The 14,438-nt window shown below is 46.9% G+C and overlaps 2 protein-coding genes across 6 annotated transcripts; one reads left to right on the forward strand and one right to left on the reverse strand.

The window, feature by feature from the left end:
* Positions 1 to 764: 764 nt before the first annotated feature.
* On the reverse strand, positions 765 to 4,855 carry S100A13 (S100 calcium binding protein A13). Of its 3 annotated transcripts, none has more exons than XM_066608836.1 (3): positions 4,729 to 4,855; positions 3,251 to 3,406; positions 765 to 983 (listed from the first exon to the last, which is right to left on the reverse strand). In XM_066608836.1, exons 2-3 carry the CDS (start codon positions 3,398 to 3,400, stop codon positions 852 to 854), a joined length of 282 nt encoding a protein of 93 aa, XP_066464933.1. In that variant the 5' UTR covers positions 3,401 to 3,406; positions 4,729 to 4,855; the 3' UTR covers positions 765 to 851. The 3 variants fall into 3 exon arrangements, with proteins under 3 accessions (XP_066464933.1, XP_066464935.1, XP_066464934.1); XM_066608838.1 differs by lacking the exon at positions 4,729 to 4,855 and adding an exon at positions 3,884 to 4,061; XM_066608837.1 differs by lacking the exon at positions 4,729 to 4,855 and adding an exon at positions 3,892 to 4,058.
* Positions 4,856 to 8,219: 3,364 nt separating this feature from the next.
* On the forward strand, positions 8,220 to 13,381 carry S100A1 (S100 calcium binding protein A1). 3 transcript variants are annotated; one of them, XM_066605903.1, is made up of 3 exons: positions 8,220 to 8,336; positions 10,284 to 10,457; positions 13,160 to 13,381. In XM_066605903.1, the coding sequence occupies exons 2-3, from the start codon at positions 10,317 to 10,319 to the stop codon at positions 13,301 to 13,303; spliced, it is 285 nt and encodes a 94-aa protein (XP_066462000.1). In that variant the 5' UTR covers positions 8,220 to 8,336; positions 10,284 to 10,316; the 3' UTR covers positions 13,304 to 13,381. The 3 variants fall into 3 exon arrangements, with proteins under 3 accessions (XP_066462000.1, XP_066461998.1, XP_066461999.1); XM_066605901.1 differs by lacking the exon at positions 8,220 to 8,336 and adding an exon at positions 8,509 to 8,684 and having other exon boundaries at positions 10,329 to 10,457; XM_066605902.1 differs by lacking the exon at positions 8,220 to 8,336 and adding an exon at positions 8,600 to 8,684.
* The last annotated feature ends 1,057 nt before the right edge of the window (positions 13,382 to 14,438 follow it).

Below are 14,438 nucleotides of genomic sequence, written 5' to 3' on the forward strand. Positions count from 1 at the left end.
ACATTAAATGGGTTGTCCAGAGAAAAATTCTTCCCCAAATCTAGTCCGGGTCCAGCGCTGTGCTGGCACTCCACTTGTAGCCTTGTTCTGAAACTGGGCCACCTTTTATAGAGGTTCCTCCTCCCTCCCGAGGTCAGTGACATCATCACAGGGTGCAGGCGACTGGCTCATTTCAATAACTAAGGCTCCTGCAATGACATCAGTGACTCCAGAGGGGAGGGGAAGATCTATACCATGTGACCCTGTGTCAGAACTGGGCTAAAAGTGCCATCATCACTGGATTCGGACTGGTTTCAGGTAAGTATATTTCTACGGATAACCCCTTTAAAGGGTTCTCCGGGGAGAGAAAATACTTGATCCAGTGCAATCCAGCAGTACAAACACCATCACTTTCAACATCGAGTCTTGTGATATAGCGCTCCCTTCACCTTCCCAGTGTCTGTGACGTTATTTCAGCAGTCTAGCTGTTTAGCTCATTTCAATAATTAAACTAGCCTCCTTCTGTCTTAGCATTGGCCCTAACAGAGAAGAAGGCTAGCATACTTATTGAAATAAGCCAAAAAGCCAACCTCCTGCGATGATGATGTCACCGTCTCTGGGAAGGTAGAGGGAACTCATGAACCAAGGTGCTGCAACGGATGGACTGGATCAGCCATTTTCCCCCCTGGCCAACCCCTTTAACAGATAATCTGGCTGTATAATATCCTGATCATCGCACCTCTGAGATGTTATAAAGCTGTGGAAGCAGGATAATGAGGAGACCATTTCATATCCCAGTCTCTTTATTGTGATAGGATACAAATGACAGCACTGTACATCGGATGGACCGCCGCCCTACAGTGGTGACATCACTATTTCTTTGGTTTGATCTCTCTCTTAATCTGCTTGCCGAGCTCGCCAATCAGCCGCCAGTACTCATTAAACTTCAGCTCGTTATCCCGGTTGATATCGAGATCCTTCATCTTCTCCTCTAAGGAGACATCCTACAGGAATGAAAAATGTTATGTGAAACCTTGCTCAAGACACCCCTCAACCTCCATGCCATGTGACACAGTGGGAGGAGCCTGAAACATCCACATTGCTAAAAAAAACATAAAATAATTGAATTTCTATAATCTGGTTACATGGTCTTAACCAATGACCTCTCAAAGAATCAGGATCAGCCTCTTTGATGGTTTTCTTCGTACGGACTAAAATGGGTTTTGCTGCAGAAAGCAGACAGCTCCATACATTGAGCAGTGGCCTGAGTTGGTACTGCAGGCTGAGTCCTTTTGAAGTGCCACAGCCCCTTTAAAATGCTGAAGTTATCCCTTAAGGTCCTTTTACATTGAACGATCATCGTTCAAATGAATGAAAATGAACAATAATCGCTCAGTGTAAACGCAGCCAACGATTGAACAACGAATGATAAATTTTTCTTTATTCGTTTTTGTCATTAATTTTCTGCAGGCATGAAAATCAGCATTGGCTCATTCAGTTTAAATAGCGCTCGAACGAGCTAACGATTTATCTGCTGGTGTAAACAGGCTGCCCGAGTGAGCGAGCGAACTCTGACGTCAGTTACCCACAGGACAGGGGATACTTGTCTGACTGCAGAGACCCCCACCAATAATGGGAATGCGGGTCCCAAAGCTCCTTGAATGAATGGAGCAGTGGGCACACCTCTGCACTACCATCTCATTCATGTTAACGGGACTGCCACAGATAACCGAATTAAAGCATTCCGCCGGCAGTTCCACTGAAATGAATGGAGCTGTACTGCACATGTGTGACCGTTGCTCCATTCAGGGACCCTCAGGACCCCCATTCTGGTGATTGGTGGGGGTCCCAGTGGTTGGTTCCCCACTGATCAGATAAAGGGTAAATTATGTCTGGACAGGGGATAACTTTTTTCATGGGACAGCCCTTTTAATTCCCAGAAAACTCCTTTAACTCCTTCAAGACCAAACCTGTTTACTCATTAAAGGGGTTGTCTGAGTTAAGGAAACCCCAGTCACTTGGTGCCCCATGCCTTAAAATAACGAACTCAGCAGTTACCTCTACGCTGTCTCCGGTCTCCCTGTGACGTCACTTTGCAGCCTGAGCCCGTCTACAAACACACTGCAGCAGGCAATGACAGCACTCAGCGGTCACATCTGAGTACCATCATCTGCTGCAGCAGGTTTATGTGATGTCACAGCAGCCTGTAAACAGAGATAGCGGAGACTGGAGGAGACGGCAGGGGGCAAACGAGGAGCTGAGAGTAACCCCTGATTTGTTATTTTAATGCATGGGGGACCCTGTGACAAACTGGTACGACAAACAAATGGTACTAATGTTGTATAAGATATTTAACTTCTTTATTTTGGAAGCACATTTGTAAAACTTTGCACATTTCTGAACAATTTAGGAAAATTACAAATTTAACATTCATTTTTAAAATGTTGCCGTATACGGTTTATGATTTTCATTCATATTTCCCTTATAATTTTTTATGTATGCACAATGTATGCATTGCACATGGTATTGATGAGTAATTGATGTAAGGACTAATAAGGGTGCATTCACACTTAGCGGAATCCTTGTGGATAAAATCTGCATCAAATTCCATCGCATTACACCACCGGTGTGGATTTTGGCATTTATCTGCAACAGACTTCACCTACATTTGAAAGGGGGAAATCAGCTGAAGATCCACGGCAAGATCCACCGATTTATGTACGATGCGTTTTTAACACTAGAAAGTCCTATTGACATTTGTGTTAAAAAACCGCAACAATATCGTGATCGCAAGTGTGAAGGCACCTGAAATGTAGCATTATATATTTCATTTCTGGATAAATTTAGAATTAACCCTATATTGTACAATCACCTATACTAAGTAAATTGGTGATTGTAATAGAAGGGGTCTGTTTTTTTACATGGTATGTTCTACTTCTCTCCCTCGCTCTCACACTGAGAGGAGAGAGGGCAAGAGCCATTGACACACCTGGAAAGCATGTGGTACACAAACTTTCTCGGCCATAGTTGTGATTGGTTGTCAGTGATGACATCATTGGGGCTTGAATTAATCAAGTCCTGATGACGTCACCTGAACAGCCTGTTCATATGTTTCACCTACCGTTGAGAGGTCACGATTGCCAGCGGAGTTCCCTAACATAAATTTACATTGCTGCTGCACAGAGCCCAGTCATCAGTGATGTAAATTTACAGTCAGCAATTGTGAAGGGGGTTAACCACTGAATGCTGCATTCTGGACGCTCAGACTTACCTTCATCAGGTGCGGCAGCTCCTTGGAGGAAAGTTTGATGAATTCGTTGACACTCAGAGTCTCTTTCTTACCCTCGTCTCCGGCGTGGTCAAAAAAGCATTGCACTATGGTCACGATGGCACGTTCCACTTCAGTCTGTGAGCTCGCCATCTTGTGCTGTGGAGAACAGCGGTATTAAATGCTCCAGGTGCCAAATGACAGAGGGCATATGAATGAAGCAGCATATGCAAAAGCAGAAGACAAGGGAGACGAGGGAAGCGGATACGGGGAGAGCGAGAATAGGATCAAGCAAAGATGAGCAAGGGGCCCAGCAATGGCGAAGAAGGGGACCCAGCAATGGCGAGGAAAGGGGACCCAGCAATGGCGAGGAAAGGGGACCAGCAATGGCAAGGAAAGGACCAGCGATGGCGAGGAGAGGGGCCCAGCAATGGTGAGGAAAGGGGACCCAGCAATGGTGAGGAAAGGGGACCCAGCAATGGTGAGGAAAGGGGCCCAGCAATGGCAAGGAAAGGACCAGCGATGGCAAGGAAAGGACCAGCGATGGCGAGGAGAGGGGCCCAGCAATGGCAAGGAAGGGACCAGCGATGGCGAGTAGAGGACACAGGCTGAGAGCGATAAGGCAGAGGCTATTACCAGCTCACCTGCGGGCTTGCACTGGTCTGGCTCTGCTCACTCACACAGATGTAGCTGTGTACCAGCCTCACCACGCCCTGGAGTCCTGGCACACGAACAGCCCCCCAGTGTACTGCTGAGAGGAGTGACCCTCACCACCCACCTCAGACAGCCTAAGCATTATTAACCCTTCTGTAGCCTAATAAGACACAAACACACACATCAGCCCCCATTATTATGTCAGTCAGACCCTAAAAAATCTGGAGACGCGGTGCGCTCACCGGTGACTACATGCGGAAACAATAGGGCGATTCCAGACATAGCGACCTGTTAAACCAATCCGTTGTGACCGATTAACAGATCCTCCACACAGCAGATTCCCGGTTCGGGGTCCCTGGGTTTCTCGGGTCTACATATACATAACGTGTCCACTAGATATTGCATGGTAACATTTGCAGTGATGCTCCATCTAAAACCTCTGAAGGGCAAATCTGACCTTGATATCACCAAACTGATGTATCTAATCCCATCCTGTGTGATACTGTCTGCTGAGCTGTGTATCTAATCCCATCCTGTGTGATACTGTCTGCTGAGCCGTGTATCTAATCCTATCCTGTGTGATACCGTCTGCTGAGCCGCGTATCTAATCCTATGGTGCGATACTGTCTGCTAAGATGCTGTATCTAAGCCTATCATGTGTGATACAGTCGCAGAAATTTTCAACAGCAGGGAGATGCTGAATTTCCCGCAGGCATAACCGGCTATAACATGTAACGCAGCCCCAGTGCAGCGCGGTGCTGGTCTGACCGTTGGGGCCGTGCACGACGCAGGGGGTTAGTACATAGCGCAGTTCTCTTCTTACTTACACGGTGCTGCGTACACCTTTAAGACATTCCTCCAGCAGGATAACAGGAAGTTTGGGAAGCCTGTGGCGGAGGAGGAGGAGGAGACCCTGACAGGGCTTTTCACAAAGGTCTGACTCATAGTGCGCTGTCATACTTTGCAGCAGCAGTAGAGGGCAGCGCTTAGCCTCCACCATTAGTGAATACTACAGATACAAAGGAGGATAATGAGAGTGCAGGTCAAAGAGCTTACAATCTAGTCCTCCCATAAGACCAAAACTTTACCAATAACTCCGGACACCGGAGCTTACACTCTGCTGCAGAGCCGCAGGTCAGGAGGTGTAAGGTTATGTTCACACAGCGAAATCTGAAAAAGTGACAAATCAATTCTTAATGCAGAGATCTGCCCATTGAAAAGCGATAAATCCGTGTTCAGATGCGCTGGGATCTGCGGCCGCACTGCCGCTCAGCGGGGGGGCTCTATTTTTGAATCCATCCGCTTCAGGGTGCGTTCACACGGCGGACTACACCACGGAGATTTCTGCATGAATTCCACCTCTAAAATCCGTGTCAAAGTCCGCGTCTTTCTGAACATGGATCTGCACCAAAGATCGCGGGAGGAAGACGCAGATTTTGACGCGGTTTTTAGGGGCGGAATTCGGGCTGAAGATTCCACAGTGAATTCTGCCACGTGAACGTACTTCACACGGGAGGGTCATGTGGACTGATTGCAACATGGTCAGATACCGCGTGTGGAAAGAAGGCACGGCTTGCAATGTAATGCGCTCGTTCACACAAGGGATCTCTCAGACGGACGGTCCAAGTTTGAAAAATCACTGCGTGTCCACTTTTTGGGTGATTCGGTTTCCGATTTCTTGTGGCAGCAAAGAAGTACTAATCTCATCACACTCGCAAGTAGATGTGACTTTCACGCCAATGCAATGCGATTGTTACATTTTTCGTATTGCGCCACGTGCGCAAATATCGCATGTTGTAGGGGTCGGATGTGTTTTCGTGCAAACTACATGGCGTTCGCAGCACAAATGGCAGGTTTAGGAGGGCGATATCAGTCCTCCCTGTGTGGATGCCCTTCAGGACACGTTCTGCGTCAGAATTCCCATGAGGATTCCACCTCTACAAACCGCGCCAGGAAGCCACACATTCCAGCAGATCTATATTCTGAATGTTGACATGTTAACTCTTTATTACTGTTTGCGGATTAAAAGTCCGCGGGCAGAAAAAAAATCTACACGATTTGGCCTGCGACGGAGATCCAGATTTAACCCCTTAGTGCCCGCTCTGTGCCTTAAGGACCAGCCGATTTTTCATTCTCATTGCAAGAGCCATCACTCGATAACAGCCGGATGAAGGCTGTTTTGTGGGACGGGTTGTATATATTACCGGCCGCACTCCGAGGAACAAATAATGTGTTGTAGGACTTTTATTATATTTTGGGTGGACAGAAAAAGCACTGTTTTTTGGGTTTTGCTTCTACGGTGTTCCGCATTCAGTAATAATAATCTGATAACGTTCTTATCTGATTGGCGCGATTACTGCGACAACAAGTTTACTGTTTTAAGGGAAAAAAACAATCCTTTTTTAAAGAAAACAATGGACTCGGCATCACCGCATTCTAAGTGCCAGGATAGTACACTGCATTACCTATGTAGTGCATTCTACTAAGCCTATGACATCAGCCTATCAGACTCTGCTGGAAGCGGGGCCTAATAGGCTGAGTTACATAGCAGACATGGAGGCCTTTGTCAGGCTTCTGGCTGCCATGAGAGCCCATTGGTACTTAGTGATTGCACTGCGGGGGGCCAGTGGAAGCCACTGAGGTTGCTCTATTCCTGGCAGTTAGAGCAGGAGCCCAGCTGTCAGTAGTCAGCCAAGTCATCCCCTTTGAAAGATTGTTTGAGCAGATTTAAAGCCAATTAGTGAGACTGGTTAAAAGGCGTACATGTATTGCAGTCTCTAAGGGGTTCAACTAGTGGTAGACCCGAGCTGCAGATTCCACAGTGGATTTGATGTGGAATCCGCAATGATTCAGGATCAAATTTGTGGTGAAAAACAAGCCCAGTGAGCTCACAATCTAGAGGAGAACACGCCAAACCAGGAACTTACAATAGCAATAGATCATGAGTCTAGTAGTGGTGGCATAATGGATGACTGTGTCCCAGGAGCTCGCAATCTAGTGCTATAAAAGAAGAGTAATGACATCTACAGCCACGTTAGCATCGCCCGATTGTGGGGCTGAAAACAAAGACGGGCGGCAGGCTGTAATCAGATCTACATTACATGACAATAGATGCCAAGATCAGTGTCACCTTCAGCGGGTGATGAATGAGCCCAGCAAATGAGATCCAGGACGTCTCTACAGAGGGCACGGGTATTAGAGACACAGACAGTATCACACTTGATAGGATTAGATACATCCACTCAGAAGGAAGTATCACATTATAGAATTACATACAGCATCTCAGTAGATAGTATCACATGACAGGCTTAAAGGGGTAATCCCACCGCAGCAAGTTACCCCCCATCCACAGGGAATAACTTGCCGATCGGTGGAGGTCTCAGCAGTGGGAACCCCACTAATCCAGAGAAATCGCGTACGGTAAGAAATGAAATTTGACAGTGGTGGCGATGCGCCATTCACATAAACGCTTGTACTTAGCTATCTGCAGCACTTCCTATTAAGGTGAATAATAGGTCACTGCTGTCAAACTTCAGGGATACGCCAAAGTTAGGAATGCCCCTTTAAGACTAATGTTGTCTGAACCTGCAGATTGCGGCCATCTAACGTGTATCAGATGTTCGGACGACATTCACAGGGCTAACGTGTGAAAAAATGATCGGGCATCGTTCTCCTATTACTGTCGAGAGCACCACCAGCGGAGTCCGGCAGCAGCTTATGGGCCTTTTACTTGGTCTGATTTGGGCACAAACATACAACTGCTAATTGGACTGTCTAAATGGCCACTGATTACCCAACGAATTGGCGGTCTCGTGTTTCACAGGGGACCAAATAAAATGAATAGTTTACGGGGGACACGTTGCTGACAATAACTGTATTGGGGTGAACCATTGGATGAATGATGGTTTGCCCCTAAATTGGCCTGTATAAAGGCTGGGCAGTTGATCTCGCTGATTAGTACTCATCTACTGGACAAATTGCTCCATGTGTAAGGACCCTTGTCCCTCCGAACCAAGCTGCTTGTGTGTAGTGGGGTGGGGCACAGATGAACAAGCAATCAGCGGACAGTTATTGAAGGCGTATGGCTAATTTTAGAGACATGGGTTCAGCAGACAGTATCACACACGATAGGCTTAGATACCCAGGCTCTGCAGTACAGTATGCCTCTTATGTGTAGGACGCCGCTTGTCCGCTCTCACAGACTTCTCTTTGACTTGTTTTGCAGTTCGGTGGATGCGGTGGAAATGTCACACAGGTCTGGCTCCGCTGTACAATCACACCCTTCATTCATTTCTGTTTTTCCATGTTCCTCACTTCAAGCGTCTCTTGGTTTATTCCCATAATGGAGGGGGATTGAGGGTCTACTACGTGAGGATCTGCAGCCCTTGCGTAGACCCTAATGATGTAATACCGCCATCTTTGGCTCCATGTGAAGGTAAGCGTTAGAAGAATACAGATTGACTATCGCCAGAAGTCACGGCCCAATGAGTTTTAAAACTGCTAATTACAATTAGTAGACGCTGGTTTCACAGAGTCATGTGACCAGCATCCCGTTTCTCGCGCACATGTGGGGTCTGGTTTCAGTGGTCTCCTGGGTGATGTGTCTGAGGTCCTCTGTGGTATATGGAAATTTGTCTGGTGATACCTGAGAGGAGCAGCTGTCATTGTTTGACATGTAATGAATCCAGTGGAGAAAGGAGATGAAAAGGAGACCCGCGCTAGCACAACACACCAGTCTGCACAACCCGCTGTGGAGGAGCCATCACTGACCGGTCATAGTCTGGTGAGATACCGCTGTTATACCCAACCGCTCCTGTCCTCTTCTCTACTTCAAGATTTTATTTCCTAAACTATTATCATAGAATGGTAGAGTTGGAAGGATCCTCCGGGGTCATCTGGTCCAACCCCCTGCTCAATGCAGGATTCACAAAATCATCCCAGACAGATGTCTGCCCAGCCTCTGTTTGAAGACTGGAGATGGAAATGTCCCAATATCTTATCGATCTTTCTGGCATCCCAATCTTGTGCCAAAACAGTCCATTATATATTTGTCCACTACCAAGAGACTACTTCTCTTACACAACATCCCGAGCAGAGAGGTGACTCGTGCTCCTCATTCTGTAGAGCAATAATTCATACTCATCAACAAGAGTACAGACATAACCCGTGCTCCTCATCCCGAGGACAGGCATAACTCGTACTCTTCGCCCCAAGGACGGGCATAACCCGTACTCTTCCCCCCGAGGACGGGCATAACCCGTACTCTTCGTCCCCAGGATGGGCATAACCCGTACTCTTCGTCCCCAGGACGGGCATAACCCGTACTCTTCGTCCCCAGGACGGGCATAACCCGTACTCTTCGTCCCCAGGACGGGCATAACCCGTACTCTTCGTCCCCAGGACGGGCATAACCCGTACTCTTCGTCCCCAGGACGGGCATAACCCGTACTCTTCGTCCCCAGGACGGGCATAACCCGTACTCTTCGTCCCCAGGACGGGCATAACCCGTACTCTTCGTCCACAGGACGGGCACAACCCATACTCTTCGTCCCCAGGACGGGCACAACCCGTACTCTTCGTCCCCAGGACGGGCATAACCCGTACTCTTCGTCCCCAGGACGGGCATAACCCGTACTCTTCGTCCCCAGGACGGGCATAACCCGTACTCTTCGTCCACAGGACGGGCACAACCCATACTCTTCGTCCCCAGGACGGGCACAACCCGTACTCTTCGTCCCCAGGACGGGCACAACCCGTACTCTTCGTCCTAAGCAAACACATTTTTCATATTCCTCATCTTGAACAGAGACCAAACTCATACTTATTATCTTGAATAGACTTGCCCATTCTTCACTCCCCAACTGACAAAGCACTTCAATCATGTACCAATTTTCCAAGGCTCTCCTTTTTTTAAAATCCATATCGTTTGTCAAGACACTTCCATTTATTACGTATTCTCGTGTCATACTTTCCATTCTGAGTGGACATAACTCAACACTCAAATTCCCAAGCATAGGTCAATCCATGCTTTACTCCTCGCCAATTGACAAAGCACTTCCACCACTTACCGATCTTCCTATGCTGAGACATTCCCTTTTTCTATCCATATTGTTTGCCAAAACATTTCCCTTTATTACCTATTCACTTGTGTCACTAAGACATCTAGATCTCTTCTTCATCAGTCTATCCTTATGCCATCATATCTCCCCATCACACTGTACTAAGACATTCCCTTTGCTAACATATCTTTTCCCCATTCCGCTGTACCAAGATATTCTTATACTCTACCCATCTTCCTCTGTAGAAATTCTCTGATTTTTCCGACTTCTACCCCATAAGTCTTTATATTTTTCAGCAATAAATTCCTCTCTTTACTCCACAGCGTGTTAAGTTCATCAACCACAACTCTTCATAGATGTCTTCACAGCTGGAAGGAGCCATGGAGACACTCATCTCCGTTTTTCACACATACTCAGCCCGGGAAGGTGATAAGCACAAGTTAAGTCGAAGAGAGCTGAAGGATCTACTGCAGAATGAACTTGGGGAGTATCTAGAGGTATGAGTTAACTTGTCTTGATGTGTAGATACATAGTGAGATCAGTTAATATAGTCATATACATTAAATAGCGGTCATCTGAAAGCTTGTTCAACTGACAACTGATACTCCCAATGATCTTATGTACACATACACCCTCGACCTCACCTGCAAGTGTTCTCACTGGAGTATCTCCCATGAAAACAGAGTGATCAAACATGTTGAAATCTAACATACCCAAACAACCCAGTTTTACCCAACAGCTGCAGTCGGGCATGAGTCAGGACAAGAAATCGGAAGGTATTAACAATATGTGTATGGCTATCTTTAGGATGATGTCAGTCAAAGACAATGTAAGTCTCTGGACACCACTGGGGTCCCTGCATTGTCAGAAATTCTAAATACATATAAAGCATGGTGTCAGGACCACCGGCCACAACCAGAAGCACCTCTCCTCCCTGCCCACTGGTCATCAGCATCTTCAGACCTTTCTCTGTAGCAGATGCCACTTTATTCTCCTGCCTGTCAGCTCTGCCTGTAGAAGTTGCAAGCTTGAACCGCATCAAAAAGGGCCAACACACACCCAACTTTCCCATCCCCAACTAAAGCTATTTGGTTCCAGGTTATTTAAGGTACCCTCTCTCACTGAAGGGTGCCCGAGTAATAGGTTCTATTGATTCTTGATTGACTCCTGGTTTTACCTGTGAACCCAGCTTTCTTGACTTCTACTTGTCCTGACCTCGGCTTGCTCCTTCACTATGTTTTGCATGATTGCCGCCTGCCTGTCTCTCTGCCCTTCTCACCATTTGCATAAACTCCGCCTACCCTGACCCTGCTCTGCTATCTGGAATACGTATCTTTCTGTTTCTCCTGTACCTTACTATGGTGCCTCTGACCTGTATCAGCTGAACTAAGACTACCCTTGGGTTGATGTTCTAGGGACCCCCTACAGCTAAGACCAGATCCCTCAAAAAGAGGTTAAAGGATGAAAGATGGGGTTTCCCAAGTGCAGCCATCAGGACTAGCTCAAAGTCAAACTGGTTAGTAGCACGGTGGGGTTCATAGTATCTCTGTGACACATGTGGCCCCACAAGATGTGGTTGTTTATTTCTGCTTAGTCTGTTCTTTCACTCCTGAAATGATCCAATTATTATAATGATTGGGATCAAGCTGCACAACATTACAACTGGCTTGCAGCAGCATGCAATGCTGTATAGTAGCTGGGACAATCCAGATGTACTATCTGTAAGAGTGACCATTTCTATGTGTCAAAGTGCATGTATGATCTGGGCTAGCTCCAGGTTTATGCGGGTCCCTGGGCAACAGAGTCTTAGTGGGCCCTTTTGCAGTGTGTCACAACATGTGTAGCAGCAAATCTGTAACAGTGATTACAGTAACAATATAATGGTAGATACCAGCTTATATGGTACTTTTCAGACCGTATAAGTGATTACAGTACCGTTATATCAAGGCGATAACAGGCGATGTCCTCTCTTACTGGAGTCGTTCAGTTCTCCTCTTCTTCTGTATTCAGCCCAGACCGCCATGTGAACTTCTTCGAACCAAATCCTGTTTCCGCGGAATTTGACACACAGACATCTTTGGCTCCTTGTTTTTATAACACCCTCCTTACGTTATCTACCTTTACACATTTCCTCCTGCTATAGTACTCAAGATAATAATAATGCCACCTGTGGTACTCCACATAGTAGTATTATCCTCATTTTTGTGCCCCCATGTAGCACCACACAGTTATTGCTGCTTATAGTGACCCTCACACAGTAAAAGTGACCCAACTTAGCAATAATATCTTCTCTATATCCCCGATCAGTAATAATACCCCCTTTCAGAAATAATCTTTCCTTCAGAAATAATGCCCCCATTTGTCTGTTTAACCCCTTAATGACACAGAACATATAGTTATGTTCTGGGCGTTCGGGGTTTGTATGGAGGGGATCAATCCCGCTCTATACAATGCGGCACCAGCTATTTACTACAGCCAACAACTGCCAGAAAAAGCTGCAATCGGCAGTCTGGCTGATCGTGACTGGTAACCCTTTAAATGCTGCACTCAATTCTGACAGCAGCATTTAAATGCCCCAAATGATGTTGGGGCGGGGGGGGGGGGGGGCGTATGCCGCCCTCGATGTGAACGCGGGGTGCTGTGCGGTTACTATGGCAACCTAGGGCCTTCTGAAAACTCCAAGGTCTGCCATTGCAGAATGCCTCTCAAGCCATGCCTGACTTCTGAGTGGCTGACTTCTGTGATCATGTGACAAACACATGATCGCTCTAGACATTCCCAAACTTCACTTAAATGCTGAAATTGACTACAGTGATCGTACGTATATCACATGGTTACACAATGCCGAATTCAGCAGGAGACACCAGTGCCCATTATAGCTGCCAGGAAGAGACACAGGATGTGAGTATATACTTTTATTTAAATTAAACACAATTAAAATTAAGATCAAGGGAGTCCGCCAGCTGCGCCTGACCCAGCAGTCCCGGCCCACTGTGGCCCATCTCTCAGACCAGCAAGCAAAGTGGGCACAGTCACCTACACCGGTTCTGATGCCGGGTCGGTGTATGATGGGAAAATAATTACCAGAGCTTCAGTTTGACCTCGCGGTAAGATGTCGGAGGTCGTGTGCCTTTTACATTGAGCAACCAGACTTACACAATAATCTGCTGGGTTACAGTAATCTTCTTCTTTCTTATAGACCCAGAAAGACGCCAGCACTGTGGATAAGATCATGAAGGAATTAGATGAGAATGGAGATGGGGAGGTGGACTTCCAAGAGTTCGTCATCTTGGTGGCATCTTTGACCGTAGCATGTAACGCCTTCTTCTGTGAGGGCAGCTGAGCCTCCTGCGGTCGACCACTTGTCGTGTCTGTCTGAAGTACAAACTCTTGTCTTTGATTAAACTTGAGGATTAAGTTCTGCGCGTGTCTGCGTTTTTTTCCAAAAAAGTATCTTGTCGCTATCATTATAGTCCGAGCTCCAGAGGATTTATCAGATAGCTGTCATAGTATCCCAAAGTCTCTTAGGATGGCTGAATTAGGCTAGCTCCACACCAGTGAGTGCGATATTGGGCTGTGGCACTTGGACCAATACCATGCTCATGAATATGAGATTTGCCCGCGAATGCATTGTATCATGAAATTTCGATCCTCTCGCACAAGTTTCACGCATGATAGAGGATCAGAAGTGTTTCACATTGATTTCAATGGGAAACCTTACAGCGGCCTTAAGCGGCCTTTTACATTCAACCACACGTTCTTTTGCCCGATCATCGGGCTGTTTAAGGGTATGTTCGCACAGGGCAGAAATGCTGCATCAGCTGATCAGCGGCACGGCGCTCACTAGAGGGTGCTGGGTTGCAAAGAATTGGGGGCTGAGGGAAGTGCTATATATGCCCAAATCAGCTGTGGATACACAGATGATTTAGACTCAAAACCTGCACAAAGACTGCAGATTTTAACTCTGTTTTGGATGCGGAAATGCTATGGAATTTTCGGCTGTGCAAATTCCACAGCATTTCCCCACCCCATGTAAACATACCCTACAAGTGCCCATGATCGACCAGTGAATGAGCAAACAAACACTCTTTTGAAGGCTGATGGGCTCATTGGCGCAAGCATCGAAATGCTCACTTATCTCTTTTTACAGCCTCCACAATGCGATGGCTGTTGATTGGTTCTTCGAGTGTCGCGGCTCAGCCAATCAACGAAGTGCTGAATGAACCAATGCGATGGCTGTGATTGGTTCATCGAGCGCTGCATTGATTGGCCAATGTGATCCATGGGCCTTGCGGTAATTTAAATACCAATGCACCCTGTATGAAAGAAAGTCGCCGCAGCAAAACATATCCTCGACCCATCCCGAAAGAAACTCAAACATGAGGCGACGGATACCGCCAGTACCGGCAAAGAGCTGCGAAGGAAGGTGCGGTTTTCCCGCTGAAATCAATCGTGTAACCCTGGATAACCGTGGGTGG

This window comes from Eleutherodactylus coqui, chromosome 6 (genome assembly GCF_035609145.1).
Source record: "Eleutherodactylus coqui strain aEleCoq1 chromosome 6, aEleCoq1.hap1, whole genome shotgun sequence".
Lineage (NCBI taxonomy): Eukaryota > Metazoa > Chordata > Amphibia > Anura > Eleutherodactylidae > Eleutherodactylus > Eleutherodactylus coqui.